The sequence below is a fragment of the Gavialis gangeticus genome, unplaced genomic scaffold (genome assembly GCF_001723915.1).
Source record: "Gavialis gangeticus isolate Ggan-Ray unplaced genomic scaffold, GavGan_comp1, whole genome shotgun sequence".
NCBI classification, from domain to species: Eukaryota; Metazoa; Chordata; order Crocodylia; family Gavialidae; genus Gavialis; species Gavialis gangeticus.
In genome coordinates, this window is record NW_017728992.1 from 80070764 (window position 1) to 80092473 (window position 21710).

General features: G+C 42.9%; 1 protein-coding gene across 4 annotated transcripts in view; it reads right to left on the bottom strand.

Annotated features, from left to right (window-relative positions):
- CCDC102B (coiled-coil domain containing 102B) overlaps positions 1-21710 on the bottom strand; it is a 477100-nt gene that overhangs the window by 113366 nt on the left and 342024 nt on the right. For 2 of the 4 annotated variants that reach the window (XM_019524646.1, XM_019524655.1), the window contains one exon: positions 837-940. The exons of 1 other annotated variant lie outside the window; for it this stretch is intronic. In XM_019524646.1, coding sequence (XP_019380191.1) covers positions 837-940 — 104 coding nt within the window. The remainder of the gene's footprint in view (positions 1-836; positions 941-21710) is intronic. One more of the 4 variants, XM_019524664.1, reaches the window with a different exon arrangement.

Consider the following 21710-nt stretch of genomic DNA (forward strand, 5'->3'; position numbering starts at 1 on the left):
CAGAAGGGGCTACCATCTCTTCAATTTCCACTTGAATCAGGCAAGAAATGACAAAGTTAAAGGTAGTTTTGTGATTTCCCAATATAGCCTATAGCCAAAACAGCGTAGAAACTCTGAAATAGATTCAGCCAAATCAAAATGGGAGAGCGATCCGAAATACTGAAATGAATCACTATCCCTCCAAAATGCCAAGTCCAAAACTGAAACAAAACATAGCTGTTTCACACAGCCCTACTAAGCATGTGAAGGAGGGGAGACGACTGGAAAGAAAGCAAGGACCAGAAGAGCTGGCTGACACCAGATGTATGTCCTGCTTGTGGGTGGAGTAGAAAGTAAACTTCTGGATGTTGGAAATCACACTGTGCCAGTGAATGTGCCTGGCATACCACTGGGTATTTCAATTGGATATTGCCCTCAACAGGCTACAGAATATAGTGTCGCCTGATTCTTTACTTCTTTACAGTATGATTTAATCCATTCTAATACAGACTAATTAGAAAACAAAACAAAATACATTATGTACAAAATACATTCCTTTGAAATAAAGCATAGAACAAAATCATCAAAAGCAATAGGTTCAAATATCCATAGATATAAAATGTGAAAAATGTCAATCATTTCCTTTTTTATGTCCTTTCGAGAAGGTATTTAGCAGAACTTACAGATTTGTTGGAATCTGATATGGCCTTGAACTTGTAACCACTGAGCTGTCAACCATGTGCCTTGGCACCCACTCCACTCCCCCCAAATTTCAATGCAAAATTACATTTCCACCTGATAGCCCTTCCTTAATATCACCATCCAGACTCAAAGTGTTAAATGTGTCCATCACTTACCTACTTTTCAAATGATTAAGATGAACCTGTAGATTGTTGTTGGCTTCTGTTTGCTCATCTAGAGATTGCTGTAGCTTTCGAATCTGATTTAATGAGTCATCGAGCTGAAAGCAAACAGACCCTGATTGGTTTCCAAATGTCTCAAAAAGATTTTCACCTTGAGTGTTACAATGGGCACCAGGAATATCCAGTAATATTTGAAGTGCAATTAAAAAAAAACAGTGCATATACGATAATACTACATCCATATTAAAAACATAAAATCAAAAATGAATAATGGTTCCTGATTTTTTCCCCTACTTCACCACACTCTGGGGAGGAAGAGGGATCTTACATTTTTGTTCCAAAAATATACTGCCTGTATGCAAAACACATTATAGGGGTCAACTCACGTAACTGAAAATGTTAAATATTTGTAGATAGGTTTACAGAGAGAGTGGCAGTTCTAATTCCGTAATAGTTTTGTTCTGAATATAGGGTCCTTTCAGGACAATCTAGTCCATTTCTTAAGCTTTTTCTCCCAGATTAATTTTAGGAGCCTTAGCAATAAATCATCTTTGTCAATGATAACTTAACAGCATCCCAGTGGCTTTTACTCTCTTAGCCTCTGATGAAGACATAATTCTCCTCAAACTGCTGTGAAAGTCTTAATAGTTGAACTCAAGGGCCTTCCATCATGATTTATTATTATTATTATTTCACTTTGTGAAATAAAGTCTAAGAGAATTGGATGGGTGCTTATTTAAGCTTTTACAGTTTAACATTCATAATTAGTTGGCTAACACTGTATTTTCTGTAACCTAGTTGTGTTCCCGTCCTCACCCCCATCCCTCTAATGTTAGTCCCTCGCTCGGGCGATTTGTATTTCCCTACTGGCTTTGTCATCTTTTTTGGATTCACAATCCTAAACATCTACTAATAAAATTCCATCTATCTGGAAAATAATCAATACCCAATTGCAAATATAAGACAGTCCATAACTCTAGCCCTCAACTCATAAGTCTCCAAAATCCCAAGGAAACAGTTGAGTTTGTAACCTTTTTGGGACCCAATAGCTCAATGCAGAAAATGAATTATGATTTTTAAGTCCCTTCATCCAATCATCAGCTCTCTTTCATCTACACATGGAGAGCTCAGACTTGATCGTCTGTCAAGATCAACAATCATTATGGAATGGGGGGTAGGCAGTTTTGCAGGGTTTGCTTTTAAAAAGTTCAAAAAGTGCTGTAGCATCATAAGAATGTAAAAATTCATGTTTAGGGAACTCTAGTGCACACTAACTCATCCACACTAACTCATACTACTCTTGGTTCCCCCTAGAAGACCTTAGGTCAACCAGCTTAGCACATAATCATCAAAGAGGACTACTTGTCTTTATCTACACTAGACGTTTAGAACCAGTTTATTAGCCAACCTGTTCTAATGCCACCACATAATTTTCTGTGCAGAAAATTCAGGTGCATTGAACTGGGCTCAGGAACATGTCTACATATGCTTCTAGGTTGGAACCAAATTGAGCCCAACAGGAGCAGCTTAGTCCAGGGCTGTTCCTGCCTTGCTCTTCCCCCTGGCAGGGGGCACAGGGAGTTAGGCCTCAGCTCCAGGAGGTGGGGCAGGATTTGTCTCCAGCTCTGGGGGCAACCTCGAGCTCTGCGCTGCTCTGAACTGTCCCCAGAACCAGGGACAGCTCTTGCCTCGCCCCCAGAAGCTTGGTGCTGTGCCACTCAGAACTGCCCAAGGACAACTCCCTTGCAACAGTTGTCGCTCCCTAATGCCTGGGCTGACCAGGAGCAAATTGCTCAATATATACAGGTGTTCAGGCCCATTAACGTAAAGCACCATTGGTTAGTACCTGTCAGTACTAGCCAATGGTGCTTTACATTAATCTGCTACACAGTAATTATGATGTATATGTAAATGGTGATGCTTTATTGCACATTAATTTAGTCTAATGCACAGTAAAGTGCACATGTAGATATGCCTAATGTTATTAATTTAACTGTGTCTATACACATTCATAAAGTTAAGTATGGGCTTAAGACCAGATCTGCATTAAGTGACAATACCCATGTACACCTAAAAAATGTTGTAAGGTTTATATTAGCAGTGTAACTGGCCAGAGGTGCGTGGGGTGTTTGAGGAGGGGTAGAACCTTTGTTTCTTAAATGGTGACACTTAAGGTGGTTTGGGATTACTGGTCCTCACTTGCATCCAACTCTTACTAATGATTCTATGTGCCACACCTTGGGCAACCACTTTCACTAGCAGGCTGAACTTAGTAAGGGAGGACAGTTATTGACATTAAGAGCTGTCCTCTGATTATCACAGTGGCGGTTGTGGTAAAAGGTTATTTCTCAGTGACAAAGCTGGTGGATGAAGATGACAGTTACCATAACCAGTGCCTTGTGGACTACCTTGGGAGAGGTGCAGAGTAAGGGAGTAAAATGGATTATCTTGGGAAAGGTGAAGGCTAAGGGACAGAAAATGTGGAGTGGAGCTCCCAAGGTGATGTATTGAAAGAAATGGGTGTCAACAGATACCAGTCATAAGCCATGGATCAATCTATGTAGATCCAGGTGCAAGGGCTGTCTCTGAAGAGATCATCATGCATCATTAGAAAACTACTGCTCACCTCAAGCTGGACAGTCCCAAGCCAATAAGGTGTCTTTTTCACCCTAATCCACTGCTTTAATGGGTTTTTAGAGCTTCAAGATTCAACTTGAAAGCACACTGCTATCACATACCACCATCTACGCCAAGAATGCACGGAAAAACCTTTCAAACCTAAAGACTGGAAGCTACAATGTACATACAATGACTACAGGTATATCTGATGACCTCCAAACCATTTATGACACATGCAAAGCTGCAGTCATTGATGCAGAACAGCTGAGACTGAATGTTGATGTTGTTACTGTACAAGAGACCAGACTACCAGGAAAGGATGCCTTAAAGGGAAGAACTACACCTTTTTCTGGTGTGGGAAACAACCCAAAGAAATCAGAGAGTGTAGTGTTGGCTTTGCAGTCAAAAATAAGCTCTGTTTTTTGCAATAGAACCCTCAAACAGAGGCTTTGAAAGATTAATGGTGCTTCAACTCACTAGTGCCTCTGGTCTTGTCAGTCTCTTATATGCATATGCTCCCACTCTCACTGCTTCATTCAAAACAAAAGACTACTTCTACTATGAGCTTAGTGCCTTATAATCAATGTATTTCACCTAACAAAAAAATCTTCCTGCTCTGAGACTTCAATGCAAGGGTTGGTGCTAAGCACACTGCCTGGCCTCACTGTTTGGGCACCAATCGTGTCAGCAAAATGAATGAAAACAGACATTTGCTTCAGTTATGTTCATGCAATGAGCTATGTATAACAATTTTTTTCTTCAACATGAAACCTCAACACAAAGTATCTCGGCGCCACCCATGATCTGGACACTGGTATCAACTTGACCTCATTATCACTTGCTCATGAGAATTCTGTGACTAACTCTGATACTGATCTTTCAACCACTACTGTCAAATTGCATTCCAAGAAATTTGTACAAGAGCAAGAAACTCTCCTTACTATGAATAAATGCCACACAACTGAAAGCTGAAGACACATCATCTCAATTAATTAATTAAAACACTCTCTAGGGAACTAGCATATTTTAAGCCATGTAATACTGCTGAGGAGAAATGGGTTCAGTTCAAATGAGCCATCTATCAAACTGCCTTGGACTCTTGTGGTATCTTGCATCGCAGCTCAAATGACTGGTTTAATCAGAACTCATCTGAAATGATCCCACTCATAGAAAAGACATAGTCAGCTCTCCTTAAATATAAGTGTGACCCAAGCCACACCAACTTCCAGGCACTTTGAGAAATCCAGCAAAAGGTCAAACATACAGCAAGATGGTATGCAAATGATTATTGACCACAATTGTGCAAAAGTATCCAAAAGCTGCTGAATGAGGCAACATGCAAGCAATGTACAGGGGCATCAGGAAAGCCCTCAGGCCTGTTCCAAGGAAGACCATCCTTTTAAAATCCTCCACAGGTGAAGTCAGCAATGACTGCAATAAGCAGATGGATCAATGGATTGAACATTACTCAGAACTCTACTCTTGTGAAAATGTGGTCTGTGACTTCCTTCTTGATGCACTTGAAGACCTCTCAACCCTGACAGCACTTGACCATGAACCTACCATAGACAAAGCAGAAAAAGCCACTGATCACCTTGTTTGTGGTAAAGCCTCAGGTGCAGATTGCATACCGGCTGAAGTTACTAAGTGCGGGAAATCCATCCTCCTCTTTCATCTGCATGAACTAATATGTATGTATGTGTTGGAAAGAAGGTGAAATGCAAAACTCTAGAATTCTTGATTCAGAGATGATACCTTTTATTAGATCAGCTAAGAAATCGCAACCCCCCCAAAAAAAACAAAACCAAAAAACCCCTTTTTCGTCAAGCTTCCAGGCTCACATGACCTTCATCAGGCTCAGGGAAAATTAAAGATGCTAAAAAGTCCTCATAGGTAGGAAATAAACTTCATTTTTGCACAGAGGAAGCTGAAAAAAGGAAAGAAGGTGAAGTTCCTCAAGATATGAAAGATGCAAGCATTGGCGCTCTGTACAAAAAAAAAGGTGATATGAGTGAGTGCAATAACTATCATGGTATATCCTTACTTTGCATCACTGGGAAACTATTTGCCAAAGTTGCCCTGCTAAGACTGCAGACCCTTGTAGACAGAGTCTACAGAGTCCCAATGTGGTTTCAGATCTGATAGATCCATGACAGATATGATATTCTCCCTGAGACAGCTACAAGAAAAGTGCTGTGAACACAGGAAATCTCATTTATTGATCTCACCAAAACTTTTGATCTTGTCAGCAGAGATGGCTTGTTCTGAATCCTGAAGACTGGCTGCCCTCTTAAGCTCCCGAGAATCATCAAGTCCTACGTGGGTATGCAGGGAATGGTGCTGTTAAATGAGTCATGTCTGGAAGAATTTGAAATCAAGAGTGGTGTCAAACAGGGCTATGTCCTAGCTCCAATGTTTTTTGGGATTTCCTTCACTGTCTTACTCAAATACGTATTCAGTGGCTGTTCAGAAGGAGTATACCTTCAGACCAGACCCAATGGGAAACCTTCAGACAACTTTGCTTGTCTCAAAGCAAAAACAGAAACTCAAGAAGTTCTTGTCTGTGAAATACTCTTTGCTGATGACCCAGCAATTGTTAGTCATTCAGAAGCAGGACTGCAAAGTCTCATGGATCACGTTTCTCATGCTTGTGATGATTTCAGTCTGATCATTAGCTTAAAGAAGACAGTAGTCATGGGTTAGCAAGTTGACTGCCTTCCCAAAATTAATGCTTGCATTGGAAAGGCAAGTAATGCCATGGCTAAACTTCAAATGAGAGTTTGGAAAAACAGAGTGCTCACTCTGATGACAAGATGTCCATCTACAGTGTTTGTATACTTAGCTGTCTATTGTATGGCAGAGAACGTGGTCTTCTTGTGCCAGGGAAGACAGAAAATTGAACAGTTTCCATCTTTGATGTCTGTGCCATTTCCTAGGCATAACATGGCATGACCAAATCTGCAACTTCACTGTTCTGGAATGGGCCAAGATACTCGGTATCTTTGCGCTAGAGACAGAGATGCCTCCGCTGGTTAGGACAAGTGAACTGCATGAGAGTTGGCTGAATCCCCAAGAACATACTCTATGGCAAGGATGGGGAACCTCTGGGCCACTGGTCAGCTGGAGACTCCATTTCCCAGCCACCCCTGCCCGCACGGCTTGTGCCAGTCTCCATGGAGACCCCAGCTTCAGCAATGCTGGCAGTGCACATGGCAGAGCACCACAAGGGAAATGGAGTCCCTGGCCAACTCAAAAAAAGAAGTTTACTGCTGCAAGGAGCCAGGGCAGAGCTGCATGCAAGCCTCTGCCTGGAGCATGCAGACTATAGATCACAGCTTTGCCCTGGCTCTGCAGTAAGCTTCCTTTTTTTTTCTTCTCTTTTGGAGGTGGCCAGGGACTCCATTTCCCAGCAGCTCCAGAGCAGCCCCCCACAGTGGCATGGCTGAGGCTGGGGTCTCCACGGAGACTGGCACAAGCCATGTGGGCAAGGGCGGCTGCCTGCGGGCCTGAGGTTCCCTATCCCTGCTCTACGGTGAGCTGGCCACTGGAAAATACCGGTCCTGGAAGGTGGTAAGTGATTTTTCAGGATCAATCCTTTATTTTACTGTACTATGAGAACTGTAAATAACTTGAATGGTGCCGGGTACTTACCTGTAACCTAGAGTATTGATGAGACCAGCTTGAACAGCAGTTTGCAGCCCCATTGTGCAACTTTTCTGGCCAACACAACAGACAACACAGCACATTTTTAAATTGGAGAGTCAGCCTTCATATAATTTGTCATGGTGTATGTAGGCTTCTGTGGAATTTGGAAGCTCACTGCTGCCAATTATCCTCCTTAGACTGCCTCATAATCTTACAGAAGCAAAATTTCTGAAGAGTGGACAGGCAGGATTTAATTTTTCAGGTGGTTTGTTTTTAAAGGCAGAGAAAAGACAGCAAGTTGCTCTTCAACAAAGGAATTATTTTAAACATTGATTCTATTGAATTCAATGGGATTAGGATTTGGCTCAAAAGGAAAATGTAGCGAGGGCAGTACTTATAGAGACTCAAAATGAAACACTGCTCAGGGTGACATCAATGGCAATAATTCAACTTAATTCAATAGGGGATCAGGATTTTATCCCTACCGTCAAAGAATCCAGGCAGCAAGATATGTAAAACAGACATTCTCTCTGTTTGATTTTGATCTTGACTGTAACCCAAGTTAAAATTCAATTAGCAAGTCCAGTCTTCACTCTTTTTATTTGGTCTTATAGGAATGGATGAATAAATCTAAAAGCATTAGAGAGTAGGTTTTTTCAGTATTTCTAAATAAGGAGTTCTTTTCTTAAATACTTCAGTACTTGGAAAAAAGTGGAAAGAGTTAGAACAAAAGCTGAAAAAAAGCTGTGGACAGCCCACACACCGTTTAGTTGATGTCTGCAAGAAAAACCTTTGTGAGGTGTACATTGATGGCCAACACTGGGAATCAATCACTTCAGACTGCTGTGAGTGGAAAGTCACTGTGAAGCAGGGCATATGTCACTTCAAGATGGAGAGGGTCAATTATGAGCTAAAGAAGAGGTGTCAGAGGCAGGCAACAAAACGGTACTTGGCGTGCCAATGCAAGCTCAACTCAGTTTGTAGGTGCAACTTCCCAGACGGTCTACCAGTTGCACATCAGACTCAGCCAGCCAGGAAGCTGTGGTTGTACTTGGTAACCTACCAAAGGCACAATCCCCGTGGTCTCCTGAAACTGACAGCTCCCAATGAATGTAACTGGCCTGTGTAGGATGAGGACACTGGGAATGCTGAAGGCTACATATGTCATTGCATGTACAATTCTACAGGAGCCATTTGCACACTGAAGATACTGTATAAGAGAGTAGGACTAGAAGAGACTAAGATTAATGTTATCATCAGTAATCTTGAATGATACCAAAAATGGTTGCAGGAGTGGTGGGGGGAGGAGAAGGAAGGAGAGAAACAAAAAATTGTTTTTGAAATTTTAATAGTATCCATCTTAGCTTAAGGCCTTTCAAGGGAAATAATGATCTGTGAGAAATAACAGGGCACAGTACTTTCAGTTAGCTAGCCATTTCATTCCCAGGAAACATCTTGCATCTTATTCCTATTGTGAGTAGTTTATAAAGACTGCCATCAAATCACGCTCACAGCTCTGCCCTATTCTCCCAAAACATGAGACATTAACACATTAATAATTTATTCATGAACAAGTCCAAAACAGATGTTCATTTTTCTTTTATAAATGACAAGTCTTTAGACTACTTCAACTATCTTTCTTTGTGTTCATTTGCCGTTCATAATTACTTCAATATCATAGTCTTACTCCTTTGTGTTCCTCACGATTTAGAATCTGCAGCAAAGACACTGCTAAAAGATAGGTATTAAAAGTTTTCAGCCTTTAAAGTTGATTTTTTTGTATTGCATCTTTCATCTTTTTGCTTTCTGAGAAGTAAAACTTGTTTGTATCAGAGCAGAGTAAGATCTTATACATCTATTTTTCTTTGTAATGAAGAAGAAATCTATTGAATTAAAGGCACTACTGAGAGCACTCAAATAAATCATGTACACAATTACTTGCTAGATAACAAGATCTGGTTAAACATACTCATGGCCTGACCACCATATAATATGGTATTCAGGGTTAGATCACTCAATTCATCCTGCTGGAGTTGTTCCATTTTGTAAAAAATAATTAAATAGTCATTGTCCCAGAATGAGAATGTACTAACCACTAAGCTAATAAGCTAGTTACTGGGAGGAAGGAGATCTGAGGTCCAGTTGCTGCTTCAGTGAATTTTTAATTATTTATGAAAAGTTGAACATAATCTACCTGTTGATTAGGCTGCCTCCTGGGAGGAAGGAGCTGAGAATTCAAATCATCCTGGACAGAGGAAGTAAACCTGGGAGTGCATCCTAAATGCCTTTACCATAAGATTGTTAGATAAAATAGAATCCCATAGTCTTCTCCTCTTCCTCTATTACTTGTGGGCATGCAGCCCTAAAAAAGGTGTTTTCCCTTCCACACTGAAACTATTTGGTTAACTTAGATTAAAATCATAAATATTCTTTCAATAAACAAAAATATGTGGGGGGGTTTGACAAATTTACACTGCACAAAAAATGATACCAGTTAAAAATGCTACCACAGGGCTGCCCAAAACATGGATTTTGAGGCAAATATAACTTAAAAAAATATATTCTGACAATTTATTATGATATTTCAACATTTGTCGTCATTCCAAATTGGGACAAAAAGGTTGAAATATGAAATTTTCACATGGAATGGAAAGTTCTCAAAATTTTTCAGCATTTCATACACCATAATCTAAACATTTTCATACAACATAATCTAAATATTTTTTCAGTTTATTGAACTGATACTTTATGCTTTATTTCAAGTCAGCTCAACAATAACTGCATTTCTTTACATTGGCACTTGACAGTTGTAGTTTGGGTTCCTGATGCCCCCATTTCTCCTCTGTGGGTTTGGCGTGCTGATCAGACTTTCTCTCTCATGATGTATCTGCAAACAAACAAGTTCCCTGATGTATCACGGTGAGTGGTGTCAAGGGACACTGAGTTGCATTAGTGGGTGTGCAGTCCGGACACACTGTCTGGTCCACAGGCAAAATGGAGGCATCAGGTATTTCATACAATTCTCATCAGGCATTGAGCCATTTTTGTTGCAATTTTTTGTGGGTTGGCTTTGCAGAAATGAAGGGCTAAGTTAGAACAGGTATTCAGGTTGTAGCCATGTTGGTCTAGAGGAAAAAGCAATCAAGGCTCATGGTAGAGGTGATATCTTTTATTAGACCAACTGCTCCTTGTTCAAGGTAATTTGCATCATCACAGAGCTTCACAAGAGAGCTCAGAGACAACTTACTAGCTAAGAACTGTCTGCCCAGAGGAGTATTTCATATACTGACTCTTCTGTGAAATCCTATGAAATATGAACTTTCATTTGTACCCAGGAGAACTTTTACTATCTTTTCTCTGATGCCTGATGAAGGGTGTTTGTGCTTGAAACCTTGCAATTAAAGAATTTTTTTGCAAAAATCTAGTTGGTTTGATAAAAGATATCACCTCCACCACGAGCCCTGATGAGATACAACAGGATACTATTAAGTTTACTTTCTGAAACTGTTGTCCTCCCTGTCAATGATGTTTAACAATTCTGCTCCTCCTGAAAACACTGGTAATCCACACAGCCTCATCATTGTTAAAAATGGTCCTTCATCTGTTCTCTTGTGTAGACTAAAAGGATGGAGGATCTACTGGGAAGACTTTCAGAATGTGCATCAGGCAAATTATTTCAACTTGGCAATCAGATTCAAACATCTTAGGTTTAGACATAGAAGCAGAGTCATACAAAGGACAGCTGCTGGCTTTTTTCCTATGTAATGATGAGAATGACCTTTTCTTTCTTCTTCTGGATCTTTGCATTATTCCTCCTAAGGTAAGGAGAACAGGCTGGGTCTTGTTCTAGCCAGAACATCTGCTCTCAGTGATCTTTGTTGTCCTTCCTGGTAAAGAGTCTAATTTTTATGTTTTGATTAGCTCTGATGTGAAAGGATTCACATAGTTTACAGTGTGCATATGAAACAAAAAAGATATGGTACTGCCGTACCTCCTGCCATACACAATAGTAGTATTGGTCATAATTGTCACATGCATCAACAATATGGCAAGAGAAAGCTCACTCTTGTGCCCTCTCTCGTGCTCTCAGAGTTTGCTTGTGATTTATTGTTTACATGAGGAGACTATGGTTGTCAGTCATAGGGTCCATCCTCAGGGCTTGGTAGGCTTAATGAAAGCAGTCTAGGGTGATACACATAATTAGCAACACCATGAGAAAAACTATTTTCTACTAGGAACTGAAAAAGAGCATTCAATAGTGTTTAGTAATAATTAAAATCAAGGGGAATGAATACTATTTATTTTCAAGAGCTGGGAATGACCATGTAGCTTACAAATGAGAAGGAGCAAAAGAGATATTGGTGAGTACTCTTTAATTCTCCCAAAGAAGTGGAAATACTGTGTTTAAAAGAAAAAAAGAATGAAATAGGCTTGGTGACATTTAAATGTAAGGCAAGTCTCTAAATATTCAAAAGTTCACGGTTTAAAGCTTTGATGCATAGCAGTGATGTTATGAAAAACTTCCTGGACTATAAATAAAGCAGAAATGCGGGCTAGACATTTGAGAATACCACATTATTTTGTATCGTGTCCCTTCATTCCAAGGCTTCCTAAAAAAGCTTTATACAACTAGATAGGTGTGCACTACTGACAAGTATACCTCTTTGGGATAGAAGATTGCTTGGAAAGCCACTAAAACATACACAAGATAATGGGAGAGCGTAGGCATCCCAACACTCACTTTTACAAAGGTTCATAAAGTGCAATGAAGTCTGTATTAAAAGGTCACATCCAGCTTCTTTCCCTCCAAACACCCCTTTAGTCTTTATCACTTAACAAATCTCCCCATAGGTTAGTAGTCATATTTATGTTACTCATTACATTTGCATAAATGGCAAAGGTGATGTTTGTAGGAAGGGGAACAAGGGGTAATCAAGTCTTTTGAGATGAAGCATTTTTAATGTTTTGTGGTTAAAACGCCTCAATGAAGGGGAGGAATAATGTGCAAGGGTTTTTTTGCATAGCATATACAAAGCAGCTCATTATATCTGCAACTTTGTATTATTTCTCATAAATTTGCATTCACTCTGGGACAACAACATCAAATCTTCAGAGAATCTCACTAAGTACCATATCAATAAGTTTATAGTCAACAAAAGCCACAAAAATGAGTCTTGTTAGCAGAGTCCCTAAGAAATAATAAAACATCTCCCAGACAGATGGTTCAGTCCCAGCAACAGAGTCAAGAGAATAAAACTCAGTAAAAGTGGAGTAATTAAGAGAACTGCAGATATGTCACTATCTCTCCTATTTATGACCTCTGAAATCCCTGAAGTTATGGAGAGAATTTCTGAACAATCACAGATAAAATAGTTCAAGCTGTCTCCCTGTTTGTTCACTCATTTATGCATCATATAATTTACTTCCTTAATAAATGTAGTCATCAGATGCCAAGCAAAGGCTTTCTTGATTCTCTGTTTCCATGAACTGTTCCAAAAGCATGCACATCCATAGCACTGTACAGATAGATACTAGGCACAGGGGGCCTCAGAATTCAAATAAATACGTTTAAGACAGTGGCTTTGTTTTGAGAAGCTACTTAACCATGTCCTAACCAAAGATTTCAGTGCGGTAGGAAGTCAAAATAAAAATCTGAAGAACAAAACATAGAGCGACAGAGTTTACATATTTAGAGTTTTTAAAAGGCTTAGCCTTATATCAGCTATGATACAAAAACCTTCCAAACAAGTTCTCTGGAACCTGGATGCATCTCCTGTCCTCAAGGTCCTTTTAGAGTTTAAATCTACATACAAAGGTTTTTTTTGGTCACTCTGCTTTGAAAGCCCAATAGTGAAAAGCTTGAGTAGTGGGGAAGAGGGTATCCTGAACAACTTCAACTAGAAGGGAAGATCCTGAGCAAAATCAACATACTTCAATTGCCTTCAGTGGGTATGTGACAATTTATACCAGCTAAAGGTCTGCTTCAGAGTCTTAAGTAAAATTTATCTTTCCTGAAATTAGAAGAAAAAATATATAATTAGCATGGACAATTTTTTGTAGAATATGAAAAAGAGCATTTCTAAGACAATGAAATGGCTATGACAGGTTCTTGGTAAATCTAGAATTAGTTCCAGTTAGATTGGTAATTAATTCTCTTAAAGGAATTGTTTTTAAAAACACATTTGTGCATATACACATATACTAGTTTTTTTCTTTTGTTCACGTATATTCATCTCTTGTTTTCATAATTTCCTTCCTTCATTGCTTATTTGGATTTCTTATATTGCTTCCATCACATTCTATGCTAGATTTTTGGTAATTTTATCTTATCTTGCATCTGCTGTTCCTAACTGTAATCAAGACATGAGGAAAGCAATCTAATGGTAATGCTTTCTGAAACATGTTTCTACTTCATCAGTAAAAAGTTACAATGCTGTATCCAAATGAAAGGTATGAGTCATCAGGATCTGTCATGTTGTCCTATGAACTACCCTTTCATTTGATCATTGTTTTGATCAGTGGATGGTGGCTGTTTTAATGGCATTGTATGTCATTTATATAATGTAAGCCTCTAAGGATCCAAAAAACCTTTATGTATATAACTATTTATGAATTACTCTAAATTCTTCAGAATACATGATATAGGATATTTTGTGTATGTGTGTAAAACTGCCTAGGCTTAATATGGGTACTCCTTTAATTCAAACAATAATGTCATAGACAGACACTATTGAATAACATTATTAGACTAGCTTGTTATATTTAATGCTTTGAAGTTGCACCTGTTTTTAGTATTGTTTATATTTTATCCTTACTTAATCATTACTTAAGTTTTGTCCTTATTAACTTTTTTGTTTTTTATTATTAGCTAGCTTTGAGTTGTTTTTGTAGAGCTCATAGGTGCTCATTATATTATATCTTTTCTTTTTTTTAATCACTGCGAGATGTTCTTTTAATATAACATAGCAATGGCCTTGTTACCATCTCCAATTAACTGAACTTGGCACTTAGCAGCTGAATCAGAGGGATGAAAGGACTGGAAAGGTAATAAGGGAGACCAGTGGACAATGGCCAAAGTAAGACAATGGAAAAAGACCAAATTAAGAGGTGTGCTTGTAATGGGCTTGTTAGACAAAAAAAACTTGCTCACGGGATAAAAGATGGACAGTATGCTGACTGCAGAGAGACCAGTACAAAAGCAAAGAGTCATCAAAGAAGTGAAGTTGAAGAAACACATAAAAGGGGAGAGCAAGAAAGTTCATCATTGTTGTCATAAATCCAGCCTTCAATACCTGTCTGGACCATCCCAGCCCATGCTGTATCCTTTGCTTCCAGGAACTGAGTGGCCATCTTTTCTGTTGAGCAAAGTAACATCTGGGATCGGGTGAGATTATTGTACTGAATGCTTTTCTCTCTTTTAATATAGAAACTGCTAAGATAATACTTGTTGCATGAATAAAGTTAGATTTTGATTTTAGGACACTGAGTTATCTAAGCTGTTGAATTTTAAGACACCGAGTTGTCTGCATTTAAGTGAAACTTTGATTTTAGGACACAGAGTTGTCTTCATTCATATTTCACGTTCCATTTAAGGGTTAATTGTGCTTTAACGATCCCTAAGCACTATTCTGTTGACAGTCATGCTAACAGACATCATTTCACAGTCATCCACAACAGAAGTATAACTACCTCCTAAGTAGTCTGCATAGCGAGGTAGGAAATGAACAGCAACTTCAACTGAGAATGAAGAAGGAAATTTAGTTAGGTAGAATGTGGTTACCCAATTTGGAATTAAACCAGGAGACCTAAAGCCAAATTCTGTTAAACTTTTATAATCACATTAAAATCAATGAGCAGATTTGGCTCAACATTGGTTAAACCTTTCAGGGCATGACACTTAATAAGCACAAGTTGTCATGACCTTGGATTTGTATCTTTTCCAAAGAAGAAATAATGCACTTCCAATATCAAAACTATCAATACATTATCTTTAAACAGCTGAGTCTTGTAGAAATACTTCCAGTTTTCTTAAGTCTAAGAAATGTAAGTTGCTACAATAAAGGCATGAGAACACTGCTTGAAAGATGAGAAAAAAATCATCAGATGATATCTAATTAAAAATGCAATTTGTTTATGTGCGACCATATTTTTTAAAAAGGCAGGATGAAAATTGTGTATGTGAAACAAAACTCATTGAAAGATGGATGCAACTAGTTCATGTTCTGTCTCAGGTACAGTATTGTCTCACAATTTCACAGTTAGGCTGTTGATGTGCAGAAACTACCACATGTAAACCAACCTGGTCTCATGGCTTCCTTCTACACCCATCACTCTCTCTGTAGCTGTCTCTTGCTTCATATGATCATAGGAAAGGGCTGGAAGGGACCTCACAAGGTCATATATAGTCCAGCCCCCCGCTCAAGGCAAGATCATCTGTGGTTAAACCATCCCAGCCAAGTGTCTGTCTAACTGGCTCTTAAAAACTTCCAGGAATGGTGATTCCACAAGTTCTCTAGGTAGACTTCCAATGTTTGACCACTCAGAGTCAGAAAATTCCTCCTAATCTCCAACCTAAATTTCAGCCTAATCTCCAACCTAAATGCTTGAGACCATGGTTCCTAGTCCTGTCCCCTGTGACAACACAGAAAAGCCCATTTCCATCTTCTCTATAATAATCACCTTTCAGTTGTTTGAAGACCATTATCAGCTGACCAGGCTTCTTTTCTCCAGGCTAAATAACACTAGTTCTTTCAGCTTTTCCTAAGTCTTGCCCCTGAGACTCCTAATAATTTTTGATGCCCTGAACTGGACTCTTTCCAAAACATCCACCTCCTTCTTGAAATCTGAGGCCCAAAAGTGGACACAGTACTTCAGGTAAGGCCTCCTCCGTGCTGAACAGAATGGAAGAATCATTTCCCTTGATTTACAAGTGACACTCCTGTTAATATAGCCCAGGATGCGGCTGGAATTTTTTATTTTTCTTTTTGCAAGACGAGCACACTGCTGGCTCATATTCAGCATATGATACACTATAAACCACATATCTTTTTTTGCAGAACTGCAACCTAGCCAGTAATTCCCCAGCCTGTACTTGTGCATGAGGCTCTTGCTTTGGTATGGCGTCAGATATCAACTTTCTCTGTAGTTGTAGTCACTATGAGATTGATAGTGATTACCTTCTTGTGATGCCTTCCATGAGTAGCTGTAAAGTGAAATGAAAAGTCACTACCAAGGCAGCTGGAACTTCAATTTTTTCAATTTCAGACTTTGCATGTGGCTATTCCATCTCAAGTGCGGGACTTTACACAGGTACTTGTTGAATCTAATTTCATTGATTGTGCAACATTTCTCCAGCCAACCCAGGTCATATCCAGGTCATTCTGGATCCTAGCGCTGGATAACAGTGTTTTTGCTTCCCTCCTTATGTCTGCTGCCAACTCATCATCTGGTAACTGCCCCTATTTGTGAAAACTGAAGTAAAAAAGGCATTTGTCGCAGGACACTCTAGTGCCCTGCTCCTAGTGAGGTATGAACTTAAGGGGGGAAGTGTGTCGCAGGGCACTGAAGTGCCCTGCTCCTAGGAAATGGTACAGGTACTGGTTGCCGGGGCAACTGCAGTTCGGTCACCTGACCAGAAGAGGGCAGGGCCTGGTCTATATAAACAGCCTAGGCTAAGGCTAAGCAGGCAGTTCCCCACTAACATCTCAGGGAGAAAGAGCTCAGCTAGAGTATGCAGCCTAGAGCAGCTTGGTGGCCTGAACAGCATCGGTTCACGGAGACTGGGAGGAGAAACCCCTGGTAGGGATTTGAGTGACATTTAGCCAGAGGGCTAGAGTTGGTGTTGTAGCCAGGAGGCTTGGTTTTGAGTTGTGGCTGATTGGCTTCTGGTTTTGCTTTGTTGGTACACCGGAGGACCGCGTGAGGCTACAAGGGGTTGGAGAAGGCCTCATTAGGGGCTCCACAGTGGTGTGGAGACCCCGGTGCCAGAGAGGGCACAGCATTAAGGGGGCACTGACCCCAGCCCTGAGAAGGGGCACAGGGGATTGGGGGCCAGGTAAGGCTGAGGCCGCTTGAGCCGCACAGGAATTGTAAACCCCAGAGGGTGCTTAGGTTAAGGCCCAAGGAGGGGATTTGGGGCCAGGCATGGCTACGGCCACCTGAGCCCCAATTGTGAGGAACACCAGAGTAGGCACTGGCGAGAAGCCCAGAGGGTGCTTGTGTTAAGCCCCAGGGAGGGTGCACACAGGAATAGGAGCCCCAAGAGGGGAATTTTGGGGCCAGGCAGGCTACGGCCACCTGAACCTCAATTGCGGGAATCAGGGAGAGGCCCCAGTGCGGGTGAGAGAGAGCGAGAGAGCCCCGGTGAGGGCGCGGCCGTGACGAAGGCCAGAGAGCGTCCATGGGGGAGCCTGGAGAAAGGCCCCAGGGTGGGCGATTGAGACGAGCCCAAAGGGCGTCCGCCAGGGCGCAGACTATAGTAAGACAAGCAAGGGATTTTGACAAGACAATGTCCGGTACATCTGAGAGGCTTGGGGCATTTTATCAGGGGTGGTAGGAGCCACACATAGCCCTTGAGGCAGAAGTGCCCAGGATCACCGTAGTTGGGGCACAGGCCGGAGTACGTCAGGGTACCATGCCAAGAAGGACAAAAGGCAGCCTCCCTTAATACTCATACGATCAAAGACATGGCGGGCGAGAATGAGGGGACATTTATACCAACTTGGCATGATAGGGGGCACTAGGAGAGATAACGGCCACTCCTAGGTCCCCACCGTGACAAGTGGTGCATTGGCCGGGAACTGGCCGTGCATGGGGAAGGACCCCATGTCCCTGAAAGGGGAAATGAACCCCGGGGCTAGAATTGAGAGATGGACGGCTGGATAGAAAGGCAGTCTTACCACAGCTCGTTAGGTGGAGCTGAGGGAGGATACCCATTGCTGGGAATTTTGGGAGCAAGACTGAGGCCCTGACCCAGGAAGACAAGGTCAGGGTAGTCATGGCTCAAAAAGAAATGGTGGATGGTCAAGGACAGGAAAACTTTGTTGTGCAATTGAGAATGGAGGAGATGAAGGAAAAGATGGCCATATTGGAGTGGGAGCTAGGACTAGCGAAGGCCCAGAAAGAGAGAGCCGAGGCCAAGTCAGCAGCATTAGAGAGGCAATTATCGCCAGGTAAGAAAGAGGGAAGTGCGAAAGAAATCAGGCGTCTAGTAGCTGGAGAGGCAGAGAAAACGCGAATAATGGAAAAACTGATTTCCCAAGAGGCTCAGAAGAGTCAAGAGAGGGAAACAAGGCTGCAGGAAATGCAGAGGGAGATCACAGCCTGGATGGCCCGGTCTCTTGAGGGCTGCACAACTCAGGCAGGGGAACAGCAGAAGCTGGAGGTGGCTAGAGGACTAATGAAGTTCTACAGAAGGAAGTCTGCAGTCAGGTGGACCAAATAGAAGGTCTACATGAGGACCTAGAGAGGTGGCAGGAGAGGTGTTTGGAGGCTGAACATTTGGCCAAACAACTGCAAGAAAATCTGAATGAAAACCGGGCTCAAATTGAGACAGATAACAAGGTGGTAGTGCAGGAGATGGAAAAGGTGAAAGCTTTTATGATAAACCATGAGGCGCTACGTGATCAATACCGGTCCCTTGAAGGGGAGCTAGAGACCAGAAAGAAAGAGAATGAGGAGTTAAGGGTTCAGATACAGGACCTGGAGGCAGGAAAAGACTACCTTAGAGAACAGGCACAGTCACTTAAGGCTCGCCTACAAGATAGCCAGGCCAGAGAGGCGGGTATCACTGCAGAAAAGGGACAGCTGCAGTCGAAAATGCAAACTCTGAGGGAGGAGATGCAGGGGCTGGGAGCTGATAACGAGAGGCTACAATTGGCAAATAGCCAGATGGCCCTGAAAATCCAAGAGTTCAAGGAAGTCGAGAGGCCAAAAGAGAAAGCCATAGTGGAGCAGGAATTGCAGACCCTGAAGAGCATGGACACACTAAGGGAAAAGCTGGAGGCTCTTGAGACTCTACTCGTGGGGTATGTGAGAGCCACTAAGTTGGAATTCCAGGAGAGGGAGGTATTTATGGAATCCTTGAAACAAGCTGGGGCACAAATCGAGAATGCTCGGCCTAGACTTATGCAATACCGAGAGTCGGAGGGACTTCCTAGGGTCAAGAGTTCTGTGAATATTAAAGAGGAGGTGGAGCATGGACAATTGGGGAGGAACATCAGGGAGGAGAGTCCCATGGAAAAGAAATTGGAAGCTGTGCAGAGGGAGGCCCAGTCTGCCATTCTAAAATACTGGGACCTGAGGTGGGACCAGTGGCAGAATCGCCACTCACAAGAGATGAGCCAGCTAGAACATCGGTTGAGGGAACTATCCCTATTGCAAGGCAAGGGAGGAAGGGTAGCGCCTAGCCAAGGGCAGCCAGAGGTGGCTGACTTAGCAGAAATAGGGACAACAAGGAAGGACAAAAAGACTTCCCCAAGGAGTGAGACCCCATGCCCAATTGACAGGGGCTGTGCACAAGCAGTCCCGCGTCCAAAGTGAGACGAGTCCAAGACAGGCTCCATGAACAGGGGAGCGTTGCAGCTCAGAAAGGAAAATGGAGCCCAGGTATGTGAGATGAAGAGGAGGGAACAATTAGCCAGAAGGAGATCAGAGACTGAGAAAAGACCACAATTATATATGAGTAGCATTCCCAGACAGATCACGTGGAAGACACTAAGAAAGATCATTGAAGAAAAGGTTGGAGGAGTGGCCTACGTGAAAATCTATAAGGGGCCTAGAAGGAGATCCACTGGCAAGGGAAAAGTGGAATTTTGGAGAGAAGAAGATGCCCAGAAGGCATTGAGTCATCAGTGGGAGATCTGGGGAAGGCTCCAAGACCTTCAGGGAGATGGAGAGAGATCTGGAACCCGACAGTTTACCTGGAAGAAAGGATCCAGGTGGGAGGAAAGGGAAAAGAAGTCTCAGAGGGTAGGCAGAAGCTTAGCTGGTGAAGGGCGTAATTTACCAAGGTTGGCTAATGTGGGGGGACTACCTGTGGCGGGTACATCCCGATAAATCCCACGTGGTGCGCCTTGGGGAAAAGGCGAGTAGGAGGCACCTGAAAACCTCTGCCTCCAGTAACTGAGCTGCCGGACGCCTTAAGAAAACCCAAGGGAAGGGTCTGATGGACGTTGCACCTCGCAAAATGAAGAACGCCCTGGTGAGTTGTGAACTTAAGGGGGGGAGGTGTGTCACAGGACACTCTCGTGCCCTGCTCCTAGTGCGGTATGAACTTAAGGGGGGAGGTGTGTCGCAGGGCACTGAAGTGCTCTGCTCCTAGGAAATGGTACAGGTGCTGGTTGCCGGGGCAACTGCAGTTCGGTCACCTGACCGGAAGAGGGCAGGGCCTGGTCTATATAAACAGCCTAGGCTGAGGCCAAGCAGGCAGTTCCCTACTAACATCTCAGGGAGAAAGAGCACAGCTAGAGTATGCGGCCTAGAGCAGCTTGGTGGCCTGAACAGCATCGGTTCACAGAGACTGGGAGGAGAAACCCCTGGTAGGGATTTGAGTGACATTTAGCCAGAGGGCTAGAGTTGGTGTTGTAGCCAGGAGGCTTGGTTTTGAGTTGTGGCTGATTGGCTTCTGGTTTTGCTTTGTTGGTACACCGGAGGACTGCGTGAGGCTATAAGGGATTGGAGGGAGGCCTCATTAGGGGCTCCACAGTGGTGTGGAGACCCCGGTACCAGAGAGGGCACAGCATTAAGGGGGCACTGACCCCAGCCCTGAGAAGCGGCACAGGGGATTGGGGGCCAGGTAAGGCTGAGGCCGCCTGAGCCGCACAGGAATTGTAAACCCCCGAGGGTGCTTAGGTTAAGGCCCAAGGAGGGGATTTGGGGCCAGGCATGGCTACAGCCACCTGAGCCCCAATTGTGAGGAGCACCAGAGTGGGCACTGGCGAGAAGCCCAGAGAGTGCTTGCGTTAAGCCCCAGGGAGGGCGCGCACAGGAATAGGAGCCCCAAGAGGGGAATTTTGGGGCCAGGCACGGCTACGGCCACCTGAACCTCGATTGCAGGAATCGCAGAGACAGGTGCCAGTGCGGGTGGGAATCACGGGGCAAGGCCCCGGTGCGGGTGAGAGAGAGCAAGAGAGCCCCGGTGAGGGTGTGGCCACGGTGAAGGCCGGAGAGCGTCTGCAGGGGAGCACGGAGAAAGGCCTCAGGGTGGGCGATTGAGATGAGCCCAAAGGGCGTCTGCCAGGGTGCGGGCTATAGTAAGGCAAGCAAGGGATTTTGACAAGACAACATCTGGTACATCTGAGAGGCTTGGGGCGTTTTATCAGGGGTGGTAGGAGCCACGCGTAGCCCTTGAGGTGGGAGTGCCCAGGATCACCGTAGACGGGGCACAGGCCGGAGTACGTCAGGGGTACCGTGCCAAGGAGGACAAAAGGCAGCCTCCCTTAATACTCATACCATCAAAGACGTGGCGGGCGAGAATGAGGGTGCATTTATACCAACTTGGCACAGTAGGGGGCGCTAGGAGAGATCATGGCCGCTCCTAGGTCCCCACCCCGTGACAGCATTGAGTAGTTCAGCCTTCTTGTCTCTAACCATTATGGCTAAGTA